At 38.3% G+C, this 22267-nt stretch overlaps 1 protein-coding gene and 1 long non-coding RNA gene across 3 annotated transcripts in view; one reads left to right on the plus strand and one right to left on the minus strand.

Moving 5' to 3' along the window:
* LOC120797618 (protein Dok-7-like) overlaps window positions 1-17054 on the plus strand; it is a 37770-nt gene extending 20716 nt beyond the window's left edge. For both annotated transcript variants that reach the window (XM_040141438.1, XM_040141439.1), the window contains 6 exons: window positions 412-460; window positions 639-1232; window positions 2490-2578; window positions 4967-5036; window positions 12076-12255; window positions 15273-17054. In XM_040141438.1, the coding sequence (XP_039997372.1) occupies window positions 412-460; window positions 639-1232; window positions 2490-2578; window positions 4967-5036; window positions 12076-12255; window positions 15273-15409 (1119 nt within the window). In that variant the 3' untranslated portion in view covers window positions 15410-17054. The remainder of the gene's footprint in view (window positions 1-411; window positions 461-638; window positions 1233-2489; window positions 2579-4966; window positions 5037-12075; window positions 12256-15272) is intronic.
* LOC120797627 lies at window positions 372-17949 on the minus strand. Its single transcript, XR_005708554.1, has 3 exons — window positions 17896-17949; window positions 1038-1099; window positions 372-772 (listed from the first exon to the last, which is right to left on the minus strand). It is a non-coding gene; the product is annotated as an uncharacterized LOC120797627 (long non-coding RNA).
* Window positions 17950-22267: the final 4318 nt, after the last annotated feature.

Genomic DNA, 22267 nt, shown 5'->3' on the forward strand with positions numbered 1-22267 from the left:
TACAACTGCAAAACGGTAATTGTAGTTTAAAAAAAAAAACCAAAAAAAACAAAACATTAAACCATAGCTAAATACATGTCATTTCACATTTTGGGATATATTGATAAATTCATGGAGATCATTTTATCTTAATTATACCATAATTGTCCGTCCATGGTTGTCATCAGACTTAAATGTCAATCGTAGGAGAAAAATCAAAAACACTGGACCTTGATTTTTGTGATGGATGTAGTCATATATATATGATATATGATATGATATATATATATATATTAGATATAGATGCAAAAGCCTTTTCCTCTATATTTAAACACCAGGCCCAGATGTTTGTTTACTGTTGTTTGTTCATATTTCACACACAAACGCTTGCATAAAGAATCTAATTAGTATATTTTCTTTATCATTTCACAGGGGACAACGTGTATCCCTGCAAGTGGTTCAGTGATGGCTGCCATGACAGGTAAGTGAAATCAGCTGAGATATGTTCTGCACAGTTCATGCATTTTCTTTTTCATGCACGAACAGATTTGATGCATGCTTGGACAAACCACAGCCACAGCTTTCTGACCTGATTTGGGACAGAAATCAAAATGTGTTGAAGGGTTCTTGCCTCCAGAACTATATTTTCAATCCATCAGATCAAAGTGTTGACAAATCAACATCCAGACCCAGCACTGCCATTGAATGCAGTGTGGCAGTGAAGAGAATTCTGGAGAAATCCTGCGCTTCTCCTGGCTCTGAAAGCATCCACAGGATGAATGAGGATTCACCACTGCCAAAAAAAGGAAGAGAGAAATTAGCCAGTCTCTTAGCTGATCTGCTAGGCTTTCCAAGTGCGGATAGGCAACCAGAAGCAAAGACAAACGGAGTGAACTTGTATGAGTCAATGAGCCCTGCTTTTGGAAATGAGCTCAAATCGGCACCAACTGGTACCCGTGTACCGTTACAAGATTCACAGCAAGACGGAAGAGCTGTCATTTATGAAAACTGTTTGAAGTGTCAGAGAGAGCGCTGCCACCCTCCTCCCCGGGTCGTACCTGCTGAGATGTATCATAACAGGAACATTTCTGCTTCCCAAAACTTTGCATCTGGGCTGCACCTGGACAAAAGCCAAGAACATGAAGTAGCTGTTAATGAGGAACTGCTCTATCAAGCTCACAGTGATGGATCACAGAGCGAAGACGGGCAGTGTCAATATGAAGCGATGAATGGGCGCTCAGTTACCAGTGAAGGTAAGAGGCCTCTTCGCCAGTTTCCTCCTTAACTGATAACAAAGCTTCTACGATTCCTTTGGTGTCCTTTTCCTCTTCGGTCCTTTGGAATGGCTCTTCTTTTTGATTCTGTCCGGTTCCTCCTCTTTGTCATCAATAAAAAAAAAACACACTTTCCTCCTGGCTTCTTTCTGTTTTATCAACAGCTTGTTTTCTCTTCACATTATGTGATGTTTCTTTTTGTTGTGTTGATTCTACTGCTGAGCTCTTTGAGAACTACAGGGAGGTGAAGTTACTGAAGAGCATATCATATCAGAAATGTCTAGGCTCTACTACAAACTGACCTATGGTGGATATTTAAGGATGACTAACTTTGATACCGCTTTCTCATAAGGCCCCAGTTATAAAGGGTTTATAAGTTGTAACTAATGGTTTTATAATAAGTCATTTACTAAAGGTTTATAGATTAGTTACAAATCCTTAATGGGGCAACTTTTATGTTGCAAGGTTGTTAAGTCATTAGACTGTAAGACCAGTTAAAGGGCTGCAGAGGATCCCAACCAAAATGTATAACTCATTAAGCATTTATTAATGGATTATTAACATTTATAACTCCGTTCTTACCAAGTATTTTTCACAACCAAAGTTCTTATTAGTAAATGATTTATTAACTGTAATTAAAGCTATTAGTTACAGCTTCTAATTTATTTGAAAGTGTCTGCAAAAAAATCTAATCATGATATATATTGGCTGCATTTTATTCACTAAAAAAAAGAGATGTTGATCTGAATGAGTTATGAGTGTGCTGTTTTCCAATCTCTTAGTTTATTTTTTAACAATTTTTCATAGGGATCCCTTAAAATTGGTTGGTTAAAAAAATTATATATGTGCAAATTACAGTCAGACCGATAAATTGGCCAGGTTGATATACTGGCTTATATTATCTTATTGTAGATGTTTTCTATCAGTATATATGTAGACTGATAAATTACAAAAAATTGCAGGTATTATCCATGGTTAATACATCCCTTAATCCCAACACCAGGCAGCAGTGGGATGTTACTTCCCCATGTGTAATAGTTAGTGGATTGATTTATCATCTCACAATACCACAGTTATTTGTTCTCGTCACTGGATCTGCAGGAATTCATGCATTTATACCCAGTGCACTTCATCTGCTTTGTTTCACAGAGTGGGATTGTTTTCTCCACTGGCAATTGGCAGACAAAATTTTTGTTTCATACATTTAAAACACGCTGTATTTTTCTCTCCCACCAGACAAAAGGCTTAATAGCAAAGAGGAAAGACGCAGAGCTGATCCTGCTTATGAGATCATGGAGAGTCGGGCACTGGAGAGGAACTCTGAGGTAGGCCAATTAAAAAAAAAACTCTGTTTTATGATATCAACTGCTAACACATTTTGACTGTGTGATTCATTGTGCTTTCTGGGAAACGTCTGATATTATGGGAATTACAAGTGATTGGGATTATAGAAATGAATGCTGGAACCATAAGATGTAATATATGTAATAGAACAACATAAATTTTGTTCTCTTAGCATTTTATAGTTCTGAAAAAGTCCAGTCCAGTAAATTATCCTGTCGGAGATTTGGAACAAGCCATTAAAGTCTGTAATTTTTCTTAGGCTGTGTACTGTATTTATTACACATGCAGTCCCTCCACATAATCTTAGCTTCAGTGTGTTTGTGTGATGACACACATTGTTCTCAAAGGTGTTCATTCAGAAGAGAAGTCAACAAGCACTACAGTAGAATTGGACAATATGACCTCAACAGTACACTCAGTCGCCAGTTAATGTTGTTTTATGGAGGTGCTGATTCAATTTTGTGATTATTTTAGAGGCTGTAGTTTGTGGTGCTGTTGAATTGTGCTGGTGTTTGGAGGATAGATGCCGAAAACAGTTTTCCTTCATTCATGAAAGTTAGGGTATTTGCAGATCTGTTGTTCAAGATTTCATTAGTTTTATCTAGGTGTACGTAATTTATTTACCCAGATAATGAAAAATGTAACTTTATAAAAATACATTGCTGCATGATATTTAGTTCTTGCGTTGGTTCAATTTTTGTATGTTTGTCCTGGTAAATCACTATATAACCAGTGAAAGACTAGTCGTGGACTTTCACACTGGAACATGGACTTCTGGTTAGATGTCAGTGGTCGTTTTAGCTATTTTCAGTTTCTAATAATAGGTCAAAATTTTGGAAATTCACTAATTCATCTTCTAAGAGTTAGGTGAGAAGATTGATACCACCTTCAGTGCTGTGAGTTAAGTACGGCGCTAGACCCAGGAGGCTCAGTTTAGCATATAGCTTAAACTGGATTTATACCTCTGCATTAAGGAGCTACGCTGTACCTACAGTGGGTACAGAGAAAGGCACCAAGGTTACGCCATAGCTGACGTGCCTCTTTAAAATGTAACTAAACGTCAGGGTTATGGCATCAACAGAAATACCATTTGCGGATGGTTAAACGTAATTAGTTACCTGCATTTTTGTATGAATTTGTCTTAAAATATGGTCAGATCCCCATTTAAGTCACTATTGAACAAAGTCAATCTATTGTAATTAGTTTCAGTCAAATCATTGTATTGTTCTTGTCCATACAGAATATGTCATTCAAAATTTAGTGTAGGTTGGTAAAAGTATGTGAACCCAGAGGCTAATGACTTCAACTAAAGCTAACTGGAGTAAGGAGTTATCAAACCTGGAGTCCAAATCAATAAAACCAGGTTGGAGGTGTGGGTCAGAGCTACTTTGACTTATAGAAAACACTCAAACATTTTGAGTTTTCTATTCACAAGAAGCATCTGCTGATGTGAGCCATGCCTTATGAGAAAGAGATCTCAGAAGACTTACAATTAAGAATTCTTGATTTGTATAAAGCTGGAAGGGTAAAAAAGTCACCTCAGAGAGTTTAGATATTCGTCAGTCCACAGTTTGACAAACTGTCTATAAATGGAGATGATTTGACGACTTTCCCTTGAAGCAGGCATCCAGCACAACGCGGGACTGCGTAATGGGGTAAAAAAAAGAACAGCAAGGAGCAGCTTAAGGCTTAAAGGAATCACTGGAGCAGGTTAACATCTCTGTTCAGAGTCTAGCATACACCACAGAGGAGGCCAGTGCTTTCCAAAAAAGCCATCACTGTGCACCTAAAGTTTGCCAAAGAGCACGTTGACACTCTGCAAAGGTGCTTGGAAAATGTTTTGTGGACTGGTTAAAAACTGCGGTCCAAAATTCCTCCTGAACGTTGTGCACGTCTCATCTGCAGCTACCAGAGGCGCTTGTTTGAGGTTACTGCATCCAAAAGCGGCGTTGACCAGTCATTACAGATATCCACTTTTATGTAGCAAGCTCTTTATTACTGATCGTGATGATGGTTCCATCAAGGAGTCTCTCTCTGTGTGCTCAGTGAGACAGAAAGCAATGTGGCTGAACTCCGCCACTAATTTTCACACTACAATAGATGTGCTTTAAAATGGGTGTCTGGAATCAGAGATTGTAGGGCTGTAATTTGAGAGGCATTGCAGACAGTGATTCCACATGTAAGACATAGCCCTGAGCTCTCAGTAAATCCTGAATATCAGCCTCCGTCTATAAATCTCCTGACATGTCCACTGAGCTGTTGAGGAGAAAGTCTTCATCCCACTTCTTATGTAATAAACTTTATCTGCTGGGGACAGTCACTCACTGCAAATTATAATCAACAGTGCATTCTATCTGTGTGTCTTTCAGACAGAAGACAAAAGCAAGTACGAGTTAATGGGCAGCTGTGGTCAGCAGAGGTTCCTTCAAGAGACTGAAGGTGAGTGAGACTGACATCATGACATTAAACAGCACAATGAGATTCGTTGGTTTAGTTTTCAAAAAAGTCAGTCAAACATATGCTGATTGTCGTCTCAAGCAGCACAAATGGATTCAATTTTTTCCTCGATGGACCATTTTACTTATTTATTTATTTATTTTTAAAGCGCTCTGCACGTTTTCAGCTGTTCACTACCCCGGCTTCTCACAATAACCACGACCCACTAACGGAAAGTGAATTAAATTGATGACTCGTACGCCTGTATCACACGTTTCCTGGTGTGCATGAATTGATATGGATAAATAAATAAAATGAGGCTAATTCAGAGTCTGAAATTGCAGAATGGCACAAGGCATAACATCCATGAGGGCGACGTTAGGAACAGACACGTACACCGCACACATATGTTTACTTGACTTTTTCCAGGGTAATTGACTGTGACATTGACAGGAAGCTGTTGACTGTGACATTGGCAGGAAGCTGTTTCCATGAATTGGCTGCCTCTACATAGTACGTACAGTGGTGAGGGTCATGAGAGTTTAATGTATTATTATTACATTCAAGTTATAGAATTCAGCATCTTTTTTTTTCCAGAGAGATAAATCCCTGTCATTTTTTTCAAAATCCAAGAAGGTTGTTCAACTGCACTTGCTGTTGTTTTGACGTTTATTTCCAAAATCCTCAAAGACTATTTCTGGATGTGAATCAAAAAATGCTGTGTCCACACTGTGTGTGCACAATAAAGCAAGACTTAAGGGTCTAAAGCCATGCCAGCAACTCTCTGAGGCTGTAGTTAGCATTTACCTCAAGGCATCTCTGTGCCTATTGCCAGCAAGCTAACATGCTCACAATGACAATGTTAGAGGTTTAAAGAGTGAGGCTGGCAATATTACATATTTTTGGTTTTAATAACATTACCATGTAAAGACCAAAAACAACAATGTGTTAGCCCATCTCACAAGTCTGTCTGACTTCCCCAGCATGTGTGTGGCTCTCATCTCCAGTCCCATTCACTCCTATCAAAGGTGTAAATCCTTTAGAATTGGGCACAAATATATAGTTTAATTAAAAGAAATAAATAAATAAAAAATAACTGAATCAAAATAAGATACAGTGCCCATGTTAATGAATCAAAATGTCTCCCTTGATGTATTTTTAATAGTTGAACAACAGTTGAGGTCTGTTACACAGAGGATAAAAGAAGCAGTTCTTGCTGGAAGAATCCATTTAAATAGATAGTCTTTACGATTCCAGAAGGAGACTTTTAGTGTTTCCTAATGGGATCTGTCGACAGTAAGAAAAACTGAATATTACCAGATTTATTCATTTATCTTTTTCCCAAGTTGCTGCTGAATTTCATTAGTTTGAAGAAACATCGAAAAATGTGTTATTTTCCATCGCTTTATATTTTCATACATAACAATTTGTTTATACATGCACTTTTGTATCATACAGTGTGTCACTTCTGGCCAGGGTGTTTTATTTCTTCCCCCCCCAAAAAAAAAAGGGGTCACTATTTAGAAATCAGGTTAAAAATTGTATTAAATGAGCGACACATGGAATAATTTTTCCTCGGTTCTCAGCGAGTCTTTGAGGATTCTGAAATACCTTCAAAGTAGCATTGAGTGTTGTTAAGTGATCTACATGTTATGTTATAAAGAAAAGAGAAACTGAATCTTAGCTCGGTGACTTGAATGTAATAACAATAACAAAGCACAAGCCGGGGCTACTCATAGGTGACAGTGGAAATTATTAAATTTCTGATTGTCAGAGATGAATCACATACGGACCTGTAAAGCACTTTGTAATTTGTATTGCCATTAATTTAATTTAGAATAAAGGACTCGGTTCAGTGACCTCTCTTTTTCATCATGTAGTGGAGGGCTCACTGCAGAGTGAACATTCATTTCTTCATTTGCATTTTATGTAACCCCATAAACTTGAGTTACATAAGAGCCAATTGTGTCAAGAGATAACGCACAGATACGTAACCAAACAGAGAGTGCAGTGATGTGTGACAGGATACCTGCCCTGATGTGAGGTGAGAGGACAGTTGTCAGGGGACATTTGGCCACTTTAGCATCCCACGCCCAGAAACATACCCTCAGTCTAACGCACACCTGCTCCACAAAGTCCCAGCAGCTGTCACACTGTGGCACAAAACCCATCAGTCATGTTCATGTGCCTACACACACAGCTCGACTCCCATGTCGAATTTCCCATCATCCTGCTTCAGCAGGCAGTTAATGGACGGGGACGCGCTGGAGGTGGGCCGGGTTTACGTGAGGATGCAGGCTGGATCATTTCATGCCTTATCCTAATTGCTTGGTTTGTAGAAACTGGGCTCGGTGGTGAGAACTTGGTCGTGAATGAATTGGCCGTCAGTGGAGGTGTCTCTCGGTACTAGCCAGAAACACCATTTTGAATTGATGACCAAAGATTTCACATGTTGCTCTCACAAATTCTCAGCTTTTGTAGAGGCATTTAAGGCATCAGATTCAAATGAAGTCCCTGTCAAATCGTTAAACAGCGTCTAGCCTCTTTGCACGGATGATGGGATCTCGGATAGGACGGTGTTTTTCAAGTGACGTTTTTGTAGGCAGGTGCGACTGGGCAGAAAGACGGGCTTAAAAAATGTCTAGGAAGAACAGAGAATACTTATGGTGGATAATTTTTGGCATTTGGTAATACCATTTCTAGAAGAGGTTTGACATTTTTTACTGAATACAACAGTTGGCATGCCAGAAAAAGTTTGAGAACCTCTGTGCTACAATAACTTGAGAAAGGTGGAAAACCAGCTTAACCAGGTGTCCTACCCTGAAGACACAGCTGTCATTGGACCCATTTTTCCCTAAAAAAAAAAAATCACTTGATTTTGTTGAGTTGGGGTCACTAAGATCAGCAAGGTACTGCCTCTAACATGTCCCCTAGGGGCCTTTGCAAAGTGTATTATTGAAAAGTTCCCCAGCCTTACGGCTGTGGGCAAACCCACTGTTGTAATAGCGGCCATTATAAAAACACCACAGCGAGGGCTGCTTAGTGTCTGATCAATCAGGTATCAGGCCTCTTAGACGTTGCCAAAGGCTGCACCCACGGAGAGTCTGCTGGCGTCTAATGGCTTCTCACTGATTGTGTGTGTGTGTGTGTGTGTGTGTGTCCCCTGGGGTTCATGCTTCTGAGCTGCTGGGAATGGTCACCGCTGCTGCCATTTAGGAAGAGTCAATACCAGGTGAAATCTTTTTTGTCCCCAAATGTTAGATATTACCCAGCATCTGAACAAAATTAATAGCACACGTACATAATTACAACACAGCAGTAGCTATACAGATACGTATGAATCCATGACAATCTTTACATTGACTTTTGAAACTAAAATAATGTATATCATGCAGTGTTTTATAGTTTTACAATCTGATTCTGGCAAAAGACAGTGTATGTACTATTAGAAATAAATTCATTTTATTTACTGCTAGAGGTGTATATAACAACTGTTTTTCTAGAGATGACCTCATTAGTGTTTCTAGCTGTGAATGCCCTCAGCTGAACTTTTCCCTTGGTGCACTCCGACTGCTGTCGGGGTCATCGAACACATGACAGAAAACAGATTTCACTGCTACATCTTCTAGGATCTAGATATTCTCTTTAATCTTCAAACGTCAGTACTTCAGCAGTAACTGGCACAAAATAAGGTAAATGGATGGTCAGATCAGCTGTGTGGGGTTTTTTTTAATTTTTTTATTGCTATACTATAGATCAGGTTTGTTTTTGTTATGAGGTGCTGGTGCCTAAGAGGACTATCACAGTAAGAGTCTGAGCTCTTTGTGTTTATTGGATTGTCTCTACGTCAGTTTTTGCTGATGTACAGTGCTTTGAGCGGTAGTGAGAGTGTTTTTATATTAGATCTGAACTGATGCTGGATTTTTGAGGCTGATAAATATTTTAACATTACAAAAATCTGATGATGTATACACAGTATGTAACGTTAAACACGTAAGATACGAAACTCAACTGATTTAAGTGTACATTCATAAAGAGGAGGACAAAACTTGCTAGGAGATTTAACTGTATTGTCATGGCAAGCAAAATGGATTCTGGTTAAAAATGTTTGGGACATCCTTGTTGACTACTAGAAGAACTCATTGCTGGAATATTAGACCTGAATGATGATTTAAACCAGCTCAGAAAAAAAAGTGATACAAACAAAATGAATACGTTGGTTTACTGATGGAAAACTATATATTATATTTGCACACCTGTGTGGCCACTACGTTCCACGTACGCGACGTAAATTTTGTTTTTGCGAGAGTCCAGATGCGGCCCAGACTTTGACTACAGGGACTGCACGTGCCGACAAACGTGTGAGCTCATGTATGCAGACTGCCAGTGTGGTCCAAAAACAGCCGCATGCGTGTCCACCATCTGCATTCATTTTGAGTATATACGGCCCTTACCATAGTAATATGGTAGTAGCGTTTAATCTTACCAAACACCAAATGTAAAATGCATCTTTGGCAGGGTGTGACCACCATGCCTGGTCATTTTTTTTTCAATACCTTAACATTGAGTTCCTGATTTATACACAGATTTTAATCTTTGCCCAATTCAATATTTGAACAATGGACAAACCCAAAAAGCATGTGTTAGTTTATTTCTCTTTCTTGTCTCTCAGTTCTTTTTGTATACAAGTAACATCACTAATAAATGCTTACCGTATATAACTGTTCAGGAGAAATTGAGTATATCTTGCTTTTCATTAGTCACAGGGGAGAACAGAAGTATTTTACTTGTGCAAATTCCTCAGATATTCTTGAGTGTACTTTACCCTGTTATTGAAGGTTGTAGCTATCTGTGCTGGTGTTGTATATGCAGGTGTTTAAAAAAAAAAAAAAAAAGCTTTGGACAAGGCATGTTTGAGCTCGACTGTGCACATATTTTATGTGGTTGCTCAGACTCTGTATGAACAAGATAGTGAGCTTAACAGCATTTGTGCAGCCAGCAGTGAACTCCACTCTGTGCCTCTTTATCCTAGGTGGCTTTTAGGTTTATAGCCACACAGGACAACAGGAAGCCCCTGTCGGCTTTACCCGACAGGGGCTTCCTGTTGTCAGTGGAAACCATTTCTCATGCACAATAAATTGCATGGATAACGCACTTTACGCAACACTGTGGCTATAGTTTGTGTGTTTGACAGGAAAAGCTAACGGCTTAGGTGACATTTATTGTTAGTTTTACCTGACACCTTTTTCTGCTGACTACACTGTCTGATCAATTGCATAAATTCTTCAAGCAATCCCTCTTTTTCCCCAGAATATGATACTACTTGTGTTCAACATCGGTTGGTGTTAAAACCACCTGTTTTTCAGTATATTTTGCACATATGTAAAAGCTTTTTAACAGTTGTTTTACTAATTTTAAACATATCTGTAGTGTGTTCGTCAGTACATTGCAACAACTGTTTTCGTAAATCATATGAATATGGGCAGGTGCACACCGGTTGGCTCAGAGTCGGTAGTTATCGTTTCAGTATTAAATAATTAGGTTAAAATGATTTAAGATGCTGCAAAATCCTAGCTTTTTATGTTTATTTATAATTCAATCAGGCTAACAAAGCAACCAGGTAGAGTGCACTCAGTGGACTGTGGCCAATTCAGCTCATCTAGAGATAATGTGCAGATTTTTTTTCTCCTCCCTGTGACCAATCGATTGGTTGTAGAGTAGGTAGGATTTCAGTCAACCAGGATTTTCTTTAGTTTTACTACAGCCCTAGAGCTTATCTGGATTTTGAATTGTTTGCAAATTTTTTTTTTTTTTTTAACTGTAAAATTGGAAAAAAAAACAAGATAGGCTGCTGAATTACGTTTTACAAACATTTAAGTACTACTGTTCAAGTTTTACTAGAAAAATAACTATCAACTTGTTTTCGTTAAACCAGGTTGTTTGCTGAAGAAAAAACCTTACATTTTGGTCAGTAAGCTCACCAGAATGGTTTTCAAGGAACATGACATAAGATATGGATCTCTGTACACACTTTACAGCAGCACGATAGAAATAACAAAATAGCTTGATGGTTTAACTAAAAGGGCAATAAGTTAGAGTTTTACTACCACGTAGCACAAAATGACTTTAATGTATCTCATAATTTATCTGTGGGGCCTATCAGCTAATTATGCACAATTAGCCTCTGGGGGGAAAGGGCAATTCTCTGAGATACACTGTGTCCCAGTGTTACTGCTGATCCCCTATCTGCTTCTGTGCTTTCATGTTGAAACAGAATATTGTCCCTTTATTGCAGTTGTCTGTATTTCCGAATGACTCTAATTAACATGAGCTTCAGGTGTTGCTCAGCCTGGAGGGGAAATCTTCTAGCTTTTGATTACGGTTATAATGACAAAGTGTTAAAATAGCACCAGCCTTATCCGTAAACTCTTCATCTTTTAATTGAGGTCATAATGACAAAAACAAATCCTGTTTCAGATAAGTGTTAGTCTAAGAGGTTTTTATTGATTTATTTTTTTTAATATTTTCAATATTATCGACAAATCCCATTAAAAAGACAAAAGTCAAGAACGAATTGATTCTACGTATTGTCTGTGTAGCCACAGCATGGTACAGCTTATTCCCTTGTGCCATAGAGCCCCAGTGTTGTCCGCAAACTATTAGAAATGCATATAAGAGCCATAATGTTGCATTAAGGTGACTTTTTTTTTTTTTATTACAAGGAACACAGCTAGTGTAAAAAAACAGACATTCAAAATACGGGGAATGGGAAAAATACCTGGCTATGTTCACTGTAATGAAGGAATAGTTATTAAATGCAACATTATCGTTCTTTTATGTGTTTTCAATAGTTTTAAGATGACGCTGGAGAGATAGTGTAACCTAACAGGCTGTGGCTACGCAGACATATCCTGTCAATAGGATAATTACTTTTGGGTTTTCTCCTCAGGGGATTTTGTTGATAAAAATAACTGTTCACAAATGCAAATGAACAAAAGTCCACCTGAGCTAAATTAACACAGTTTTGCTTTTGCATTGACAGGGGCAGTGTTCATTTTCCCCTCTGAGGCACCACTTCCTGAAAGGGCTTGCAGCGAAGGTGTGACATATGTGAATATTCCTGTTAGTCCCACATCCAAGAAGCAGCTCAACTACATGGAGCTGGAGCTGCAGGAACCAGTGCCTGGGCACCGAGGGACTGTCACACATCTGCCAGCTCAGAGTAAGGATGCATCTGAAAAAAGCTCTGATAAGTAAAAGGGCCGGTCTCCAAACAGTTTGTCTCTAAAGCATCGATCATCTGTTCCAGGTGACACCTGTATAAACCGTCCGCATTTTACCTTATTCAAACAGCAGCCATGTTTAATATCAGTCATGGAGAAAGATACACTTACTTTTCTATAACAGGATGCTTCATAAAATCATTTTGCATCAGTAGAACTCAAGAAAACTAACAGGTAAAGTAATAAACTACTTTATAATTATAGATTATGATAATTTGGTATCAGTTCAGTCTATCTGGACATGTTATAGATTTAAACTTCATGTAAGTCGTTGAAACAGAGTTTCCCAACTTATGTGTTCAAGTAGTTATTTTCTGTGACTATTGCGTCATATTTTGAACCGTTACTTCCCCTAAAATTTGAAAAAAAATGTCCAATATTTTGGTTTATGAGCAAATAAGTGCAAAACTAATGTCATTCTCATCAGCCTCAGCTGTACTTTGTGTTTAGCACGTTAGTATGCTAACATGCTAAACTAACACACGGTTAGGGTTTGGTATAGGTAACATTATGCCTGCTAAACATCCCCATGTTAGCACTGGGTCTCACGCAAGGACATTTTCGTATTCTTGTTCTAAAATCCTCTTTAGTTTTTCTTGTGAGGTTTGTTCCAAGTTGGATTCCCCAAACTCTCTTAACTACACAGACTGATGCAGACCACCTATTCATGAGGAGGTTTGCAATTGCCAGATTTCATCATTAGCTGCCTGATCCTCTTTGTTTGTGGGGAAAGGTTCATTCACAAATATGTCTCACAAACCGACAAATTAAATCAGAAATTAGCAAAAAAACACATTACAAATCTAGCAGAGTCAGTGGTCCTAAAGGGGGACACCAAACAATTAGAAAAATGTTAATTGAACATCTGTCATCGGGGCAGCGCGGTACTGTGACGGAAAGGTTTAGGCTACATAAAGTTAGATGCTAAAAGGCGTCTTTCAAAAGCAAAGCGGTCCATGACTAATATGCGAGGCAGTCAAGGGGATGACAGTCACTGAGATATTCGGTTAAAGAATATGACAGCCTACAGTAGAGGATGTTACACTGACAGGTGTGACCCTGAGGCGGCTGTCAGAGTGAAAGGGTTTTCCAACAGCCGAAATATTTAAGATACTGTGACAAAATACACCAATTAAAATACTGAAATCTACAAAACCTCTCAGTAAATTGGCAACCCATGGTGATGAGGATATGGTGAACAGAATACTAAATTTGCATGAAGTATGTCAAATATACTTGTTAATTAAACTCCAGGTTCATTTTAGGTATTTCATTGGCTAGTTAAGAAAAACCCCCAAAAAACTCTTTATGCTATTATTAGATCCTGCTCCACTGCACAGATTTGTAGACTCACGTACAAGAGCACTTCTAATCAGTATTAGAAATTCATGAAAATAGAAGAGGTTTGTTCACACTTTGGACAAGGCTTTATTTGTGCTTATGTTATGATCTGCGCAGCATTATGGGAAATACATTTAATATATTTTCTGTTCAAATTCTGCACACACTTATGAAATAGCCAACTTGGGATAAACCGGGATATCAATATCAAGAGCGCAATAAAAGTCGCTCTAGAAACATGATTGAGAGGTTAATATCTGATGTCAGCAATATTCATTAATCTGTCACCTGGGAGTGGGGGCTGTCCTATCTAGCCACTGGAAGGGGGTCACAGGGCATTCAGATCACAGATGTGAATTCACTGGCTCTAATGGGATCCTCCCCCGGGGACCGTTGGTGTGTAGTGAGGAGCTGGTTTTGATTTCCACGACTTTATGGGACTGTAAAACACATAATTCAAAACAGGCGGCAACAATACCATGATGTACATTTTAGTGAGATTCATTCATATGCTGCTGGGATTAAACCCTGATGTCTTGCTTATTTGATTTTCACATGAGGAAGGGCACCATATTATGGTAATGCTAGTGACGTGCATATGGAAGACAGAGCATGAGCGGAATCTTAAAGGCTTCAGATGACTCATTTGCATATTCTTCTGCTTTGTGTGGTGACTCTCTGTCGCATACCTCAACCAATCAAGCTGGCAGTGAGGGCAGAGATCCACCTCACTCTGAACTCTGTTGTCATCTTTTTTTCGACGTTTCAGTCCTCAAAATTCAGGATTATTTTTTAATTTTTTTTTTTTTTAATCAAATGATTCAGATAGCTACTATCGCTTCCGACAACAATCTCCTTTATTTTCCTAAAAAGAGCAGAATTTGTTCTTTGGGCTGCAAATGACGATTATTATCATTAACAGTTATCTTATACTCAAAGGAAGACTTAGAAAACCGGAACAATTTAACATCTTAGAAGCTGGAGTGAATTTTTGCCATTTTGCCCTAAGAACCTTTACCTACTTAAAACTATTTGTTGATTATCAAAATTGTTGCAAAATAAAGGAGTAGTTTGATGTTTTTGGAAATACGCTTACTTGCTTTTGCCGAGAGTTAGCTCTGGTACCTTTCATATCTGATTGCTGTACGCTTAGCTTAACAGTCTGGCTCTTTTTCGAAGGTAACAAAATCCGCCTACAGAGCCAGGCTAGCACCACTGCAGCTAGCTAATTAGCATGTTCTATCTCGTTTTGAATCTGTACAGAAATTGAGGAGTAAAGACAACACATTCTAGTGCTAGTTGCTCGCGACTGAGAAATAGTCCCACAGTCAATAGTCATATTTAATTATTTATTTTACTGATATCAGAGTGGTATCAAGCTTCTCTTCTTACTTGCTGCAAGAAAGCAAATAAGTGTATTTCCCAAAATGTTGAAATAATCTTTTTAATCGATTAATCCTTATTGTTTCTGCTCTATTTGCTACCACAAGCAGCTAACTTTGTTGTAGCAAGCCAAAAGGCGAAGTGTTGAGCGCACCAATGATGAATATTCAAATATTAGACTTTCTATGACTGAGTTAAAGGTAAAATAGGATCTGGTTATGTGTCTTGACAGGAAAGAGCTCCACCAAGTATGCCCAGATTGACATCACTGCCACAGAGACGGCCCATAAAGTTGGTACGCAGCACGCCCTGGGTCGGCAGGAGGGCCTGCACACTCTGGAACTGAGAAGAAAGGGGACGCCACATTGACTCCGTCATCACTGAACTGTTTATCTCTGCAAAACGTTTCTGCCCAAGACTGGCCCACCACAGCAAACTGTACAGGTTGCAAGAAATATGGCTCTGAGGGTTGTTTTTTTTTTCCCAGTCCTGACTGTTCCTGAAGGATCCTCTGAGATTTACTGTGGGATTCCTTCTCAGATCTGATCCATCTTTTGAATGCAGATTTTTTTTTTTTTTTGGAAGTCTCTCAGCCAATCTTCATATACCCTAATCCCAGCAAATGTCATCTGCCCAATGTCCATTTTTTTAGATTCAGTCAGACTTCCTTATTCACAAAGCGACAGCAAGATGGAGCCTCCTTGAAAAAGTTTGGCACAGGATCAGGATCCACATTTCAATCCTTGTCTCTCTTTGTGGACTCGGGCATCTCATTAAATGGCATTATGTCAGCCTCGGGCAAACTTGGAGGAAGATGTGCCAGTCCTGAGCTGAGTCACCAGCCCTGATAAAAACCCCCAGAGCAGAGGCATTTCACAGCTCACTCGGGCCATCCTTAATAACATGCAGTGTGCTGTTTTTGTCCTTGTTTGGGAGACCGAGGCAGGGTGGAAGCAGAGATGTTGTTTATTCTCAAAAGGAGTTCACACTCACTTATTCCTCAGTGATCAGTAATTCCACATGAACAGTAGCTGAGCAAAACTCTTTTCACTATATTCAAATTAAGGAAAACTTTTCATCCAGTCTTACTCAGAATACTGCACATTTCAGGCTAGTTCATTGTTAAAAGATGTACGTTGATATAAGTTAGAGCAGGCTAACTAATCGCTCTGCATGATACTTCCACATTGTGCATGGCGACTCTTGTTTGCCTAGGTGTAACTAATGGATTTGTGTTTATCATATGAACAGAATCTCAATGCTGCTACTGTGTGTTTTTTCTGCTTCACAGTTTATATAGACTGAAATTTACTGTGGAAAAACAGTTCATAAATTCAGCAAAACAGAGAGGACACACTGATTATCTCTGGATTTTTTAAAATTGCTCATGAACAACAGATGTCTCCAAAATTGACTGTCTGGCACTCTTGGCCATCATTTTTCAAAATTATGTATTTGAATTTTTTTTTTTTTTTTTAACTTGAACTCTGAAGTGGTTAAAATATCATCCTTTCAATTAGTATTCCTTATTTTGTGTGCGCCTGGGCATTTTTACCGAAACTGAAATTATAAAAACATTGTTTTGGGTAGAGCTACTCATCTTAGTCAATATATTGTTTTTCTGTCATACTCTTTATTTTGTTATTTGTAAATATATTTTATTTCTATTTAGGTGATGAGGATTGTGTATTCTAAAATATACACGTGAAATCATAATGTATGTACAGTAAGGATGTAATACTGTTTTTCTTGTAAATTATTTATAACTAACTACTGCTTTGATGTGTGTGCTCAGGTTTTCTAGAGCTGGATCATATATGGGACTCCCCCCCATGTACAATTGTAAACCAGTTTGGTACCATAATATATAAAGCAGCCTTACAATTGATGTTTGTTTTCATTCAGAACTATGATGGAGCATTTTAATCTAGACTGATAAACACTATAAGACAGTTAGCACCAATCACGTTATCAAAATATGTGACATTTTGAACTTTTAGGCTCTGGAGTCTGTAGTGTGACTTATATAGTAATTGATTGAATTTATGTATTTAAAAAAAGCATTTGTTTATGTATAACATTATTATAAATGTGCATTATTTAAATGCACATTTATAGCTCAAAGTAAACAATAAAAAGATTACATTTTTCAATTAAGAACTTTCTTATTTTGACTTTAAATTATGGAACGATAAATTAAAAGTATCAAATCAGATTTCTAAAGATTTAAAATTGTTACTTATGCATCTGTGTAATGTCAGACACCTTCTGGTGGCCATATTAGACATCTGCATGTGTTGACCAACAGTATTTTTTTTAAAAAAAACAAAAACAATAAATATACTTTATAATTTTGGTTACTTTTGTGTCATTTGACATTTCATTGCTGCATGCCAATAAAATATTGAATGCTAAGAGTTAGTAGTTATATTAAACCAATCACTGCTGGTGGACGTAAAACACAGTTACCGATGCGTCAGCGTGGGAATGTCGCCACAGACACCAGATTTAAAACTCAGAATACTGTGAAACACAGAGAGACTTACCTGGCACTGATAGTGTTAATCAGCATCGTGTGAAGTCGTTTAGCAAAGGTTTGAATGTAACGTTAATTTGTATGTAAAAAGTCCCACACTCCAGCTTTAACCTTAAAATTAGCTGTTTGCACTGTAGCTACCAAAGCAAAAAGAAAAGTTTGATGAGGCTGAGATGAAACTTTATAAGGTACAACTATTTATCATTTCATGTTAAACAAGAGTTTACCGAGTAACATTAATTTAGAATTGAAAGCAAATCCATGTCAGACTATTTAGTTTTACTTAATGACCTGTAGTGCCTAGTGCTTTAGTCCTTACCTTTCACTCGTTTTTTTTCTTGTTGAATACAGGAGGTGGATGCAACAAACACCTGTGAAATCAAACACAAATATTACATTTGTTAAGCTTGTAATTGTTGAAACTATGGTTAAAAAAAAAAAGCATTGATTGATAAGTCATTTTCTGATACCGTTCCATGATCTATTTGCTTACAGTATTTATGACTCAAGCGACTCAGTTTGTATCCGCAGTCAAAAAATCTTTGCAGGAAAGGATATGGGGGCTCCAGCTTGGCTGTTTGAAAGAGCGCTTCGGAAGATAAACAGTGTATTTTTCACATTATTTTCATTGTTCTACAACCCAGATGGTAAAAGGTTGAAATTAAAAGCTTCCACACTGAGGAACTATTAATAGAGATTTGTTCCTGTTCCATTTATTTTCAAGATGGTGATGTATAGTCAGCCAGCTCTCAGAGACACATGATTCACATTGACTTGTCACACAGTCACTAGCACTATGGACATTAACTTCACTGACCTGGAACGAAACCATATGGTGCAGCGAAGTGTTACTTGGAAACTCATTTAGACATTAAAATTAGCTGGTGAGAACAGAGAAATAAAGCATAATTGGCTGTCTCTGTGGTCAGATATTGATATAAATAAATTAATGTGAATGGCATTGAGAAACTGGTGGCAGTAGTTTAATGAACTATGCAAAGCCACAGACAGCTTGTGCCTAATTGCAGTGCATGTTTTCAATGAAAGAAACAGCAGTTTAGTTGTTATGGGCAGAGTTTTAATCTCCCCCACTGTGCCCACCACACGGCACAGGTCTAATTCAGGACTCCCATCTGTCTACCAGCGCTTCAGACTTGAGCTGCCTTGGACTTGAGTGAGTCTTAAGTCACAAAAATGAGGGCTTGTAGGACTCAAATTTAGGACTTGAAACTTGACTCACTAAAGACTTGACTTAAAACTTGAAAGAAAAAATATCCCAGTCCCAAAATCTGGTAATATCCCAGAACAAAAGATGGCAACAGGGAGACCTTGCATGGCCGCATGTGGCCTTAAATATTAGGCCTCTGCATTGAAGGGACCTGGTCTCAGCTGTGTAATAAATACTGCTGGCATACTGTAGCTTTGATAGGAGGATGTTCAAATAAATTGTCATTTTACTGGTGAATAGATTTGGAGTTGCCCTCTTGGAATTGAGGATCGGTTTTACAAGTCTAGAAAGGACTTTTGAGAGGACTCAAGACTTAAAATCCTGAAACTTGACTTGGGACTTTTTTGAACAAGACTTGACACTTCGCCTCGACTGACACGAGACTTAATGTGAGACTTGTGCTCTGACGTCTTGAACTCGTGAGAAGTGATTTGACAAGACTTCATTGGACTTTTCCCAACTGACTTGAGACTAGCCTTTGACTTTCCATAGAAGATTTAAAAACTATTCAGGAATAGTAAGCATAGTACACACGTCAAGAAAGTTACAGTAGCAAGAAAAAGAAAGTAAACCCTTTGGAATTATATGCATTTATCAATTAATTGGTCTTAAAATATGGTCAGATCTCCATCTAAGTTACAATTCTGAACAAAACACAATCGATTGTATCTAATAAACAAAGCTTTGTATTGTTCTTGTCCATACTGAATATATCATTCAAACATTCAGTGTAGGTTGGAAGAAGTATGTGAGCCCCGAGGCTAATGACATCAACTAAAGCCAACTGGAGTCAGGAGTTATCAAACCTGGAGTCTAAATCAATAAAACCACACTGGAGGTTTTGGTTAGAGCTACTTTGACTTAAAAAAAAAACAAACACTTTGCTGTTCTCAAGAAACATCTGCTGATGTGAACCATGCCCTGCAAACAAGAGATCTGAGAAGACTTTCGATCACATCAGACAGCCGTTCACAGCAGATATCATAATATGGCTGAGCTGAAGTGGTTCTGTAGCAAAAAAGGTCAGAGATTCCGCCTGAACGTTGTGCAGGTCTGATCTGCAGCTACCAGAACCGGTTGAGTGAGGTTATTGCCAGTTACTGAGTTTCGACCAGTTATTAAATCCAAGGGTTTATTAACTTTTTCCACCAGCACTGTGAATGTTTAATGGGTGTGTTTCATAAAGACACAAACAAGATTATAATTGTTTGTGTGTTATTACCTTAGGCACATTGTGTTTGTCTGGGCTTGTGCCTTAGATGAAGATCAGATCACATTATACGACAAATTATTGCAGAAAATCAGGTCATTCCAAAGGGTTAACATACTTATTCTGGCCACTGTACAATGGGTTTAAAGAACAAAGGCTGTGGAGGCAGTTTATAAAAATCCAGGGCCATTCAGTTCTGTTCTCTGCACTGGTTCAATTATCTGAAATCTCTTTCTCCCCGTCTAAGAAAATTACATCTACTGAATAAATAATTGGTAATTGCAAATCAAATTGTCTGCTTTACTTTGTCAATCTTATACATACTTGTCAGAAAACAAATTCAAACAACTCAATCTGTTTAATTATTCATTCAAGGTCATTTTTTCCCCTCTGCTTTACGGTACTTCATCACTGACCTCGCTGTTCCTTTCATATGAGTTGGAAATAAAGAAATACAGACTAAATTTCATAAATTATTCAGGAATCGTGAGAAAGGATTATTTTCAAGCAACAGCACTTTAAGGCCAGACAAGAAAATCCTGCCACAAAATGCATTAATAATTTAACATTACAGTACAAAACATTAAATACATTATTGAGTGTTCAGATAAAAGTAATTCTTGAGCCTCACTGAATATACCTTCAAGTTAAATGTTAAGAGTGTTTTTACATTTTAGGGGGGGGGAGTAACCGTCAGAACTTCTAAATCAATTCAGGGCTGTTCTGTGGAACTTAAAGCTGCACTAATCAATATTTTAATACCAACAATGGATAAAATGACTGTGATGGGAAAGGGGTCGTTTGTAGTGACACACCCACAAAGAATTATCGCAAGACGCTGCCGTCCTCCTCAGCTCTGTGGAGCATTTTAGCATCTTTGGGCACATTGTTTTTTGTTTTTCCAGCCCGCAACTTCACTGTTTCGGTTCACCCTTACCTCCCAAAGCGTTGTTTTGGGTTGCAGCACGCAGCAATCTTTAGCACAAAACCTCTGATAGACCGATTATGTTCTACTTGCCCAGCACCAAACGGCAGTTAGAACAAAGTTAGTGACCAGCTGGTGAACAGAGCGGAGCATTTAGCAGCTACAGAGCCAGAGTTTTTTGGAGTCCAAAACAGAGATAGAAATAGAGTGAATGTTAGCCTTACATTCATCAGGTAAATCTGGATATTTAAATAGGCACAACTACCATGCTTGCATAGCAACTTTGGGGGATGAGAATTTGTCAGAGTGTGTTTACAACTCGTGCGGCCCCAAAATGACCACAAACAAAATCAGCAATGCAGGCTTCAATAATTTCATGGGTTGGACAACCCCAGTATCAGTACAGTACATGACCAGCACATAAAAATAACAACTCTCATTGCGCTGTCACATGTAAAAATGAAACCACGTAAGTCTTTCCACACCTCAGCCTCAAACTGCACAATGTAGTGGAAAACCTTTTGTGCAAATACATCAAGTGACATAACAATATCCAGCCAAGTTGGACACAATTGACTGAGGTAATGTCACTCCTAGCATATATTGTACATAAATACAACGACACCTTAAGAATGCCTCGCCTCTTCAAGACCAAGACCAAGAGGATGAATTTAATTTATCTAACGTCACAAAACCATTAATTTTACTGTTCAGGCAAACATTATTTCCCACCATCAATCTGCTAATCATCGTTTTTCACGACATGATATTGTTATTCATGTCCCTCTTATCCTCTTGTTTCAGTCGGTTCTCATTCTGTTAAGTGCGTAGCAATAGATTAGATTACAGAAGCACAGGTTCTTCAGGTGGTGTCTGCCAGAGCAACAGACAGCATAAAGGACACTAAAGTTTGTCATTTGCAGGGTAAATGTCTTTGCTTGCCTTGAGATTCACTGTTCTGATATAATGAATGATCAGACTGTGCAGAACGTTATTCTTTGACTTCTTTGACTTCATATTGTTCACACAGGTGAGACTGTGCCCTTGTGGCACATGAATGGAGTCATAAAAAGCCTAGAAGTATTTGTTTTGGGTTTTTGAAATAGCTGGCAAGCACATAACGTCACAAGTGTGGAGTCTGGCTTCACCAAGTGTTGAACAACGGTCTCTTAACTCATGCACTGGTGCTTGAACCCACAACCTCACAGCTTTGAAGTAAATGTTATGCTTCCACAAATAGCAGCTGATCGGTTTATCTGTCGGAAGTGATTTGTTGCAAATGATCAAAGCCTGCAGGGTTCAGTAGCATTTCCAAACGGCAACCCAAT

Source organism: Xiphias gladius, chromosome 12 (assembly GCF_016859285.1).
Source record: "Xiphias gladius isolate SHS-SW01 ecotype Sanya breed wild chromosome 12, ASM1685928v1, whole genome shotgun sequence".
NCBI classification, from domain to species: Eukaryota; Metazoa; Chordata; class Actinopteri; order Istiophoriformes; family Xiphiidae; genus Xiphias; species Xiphias gladius.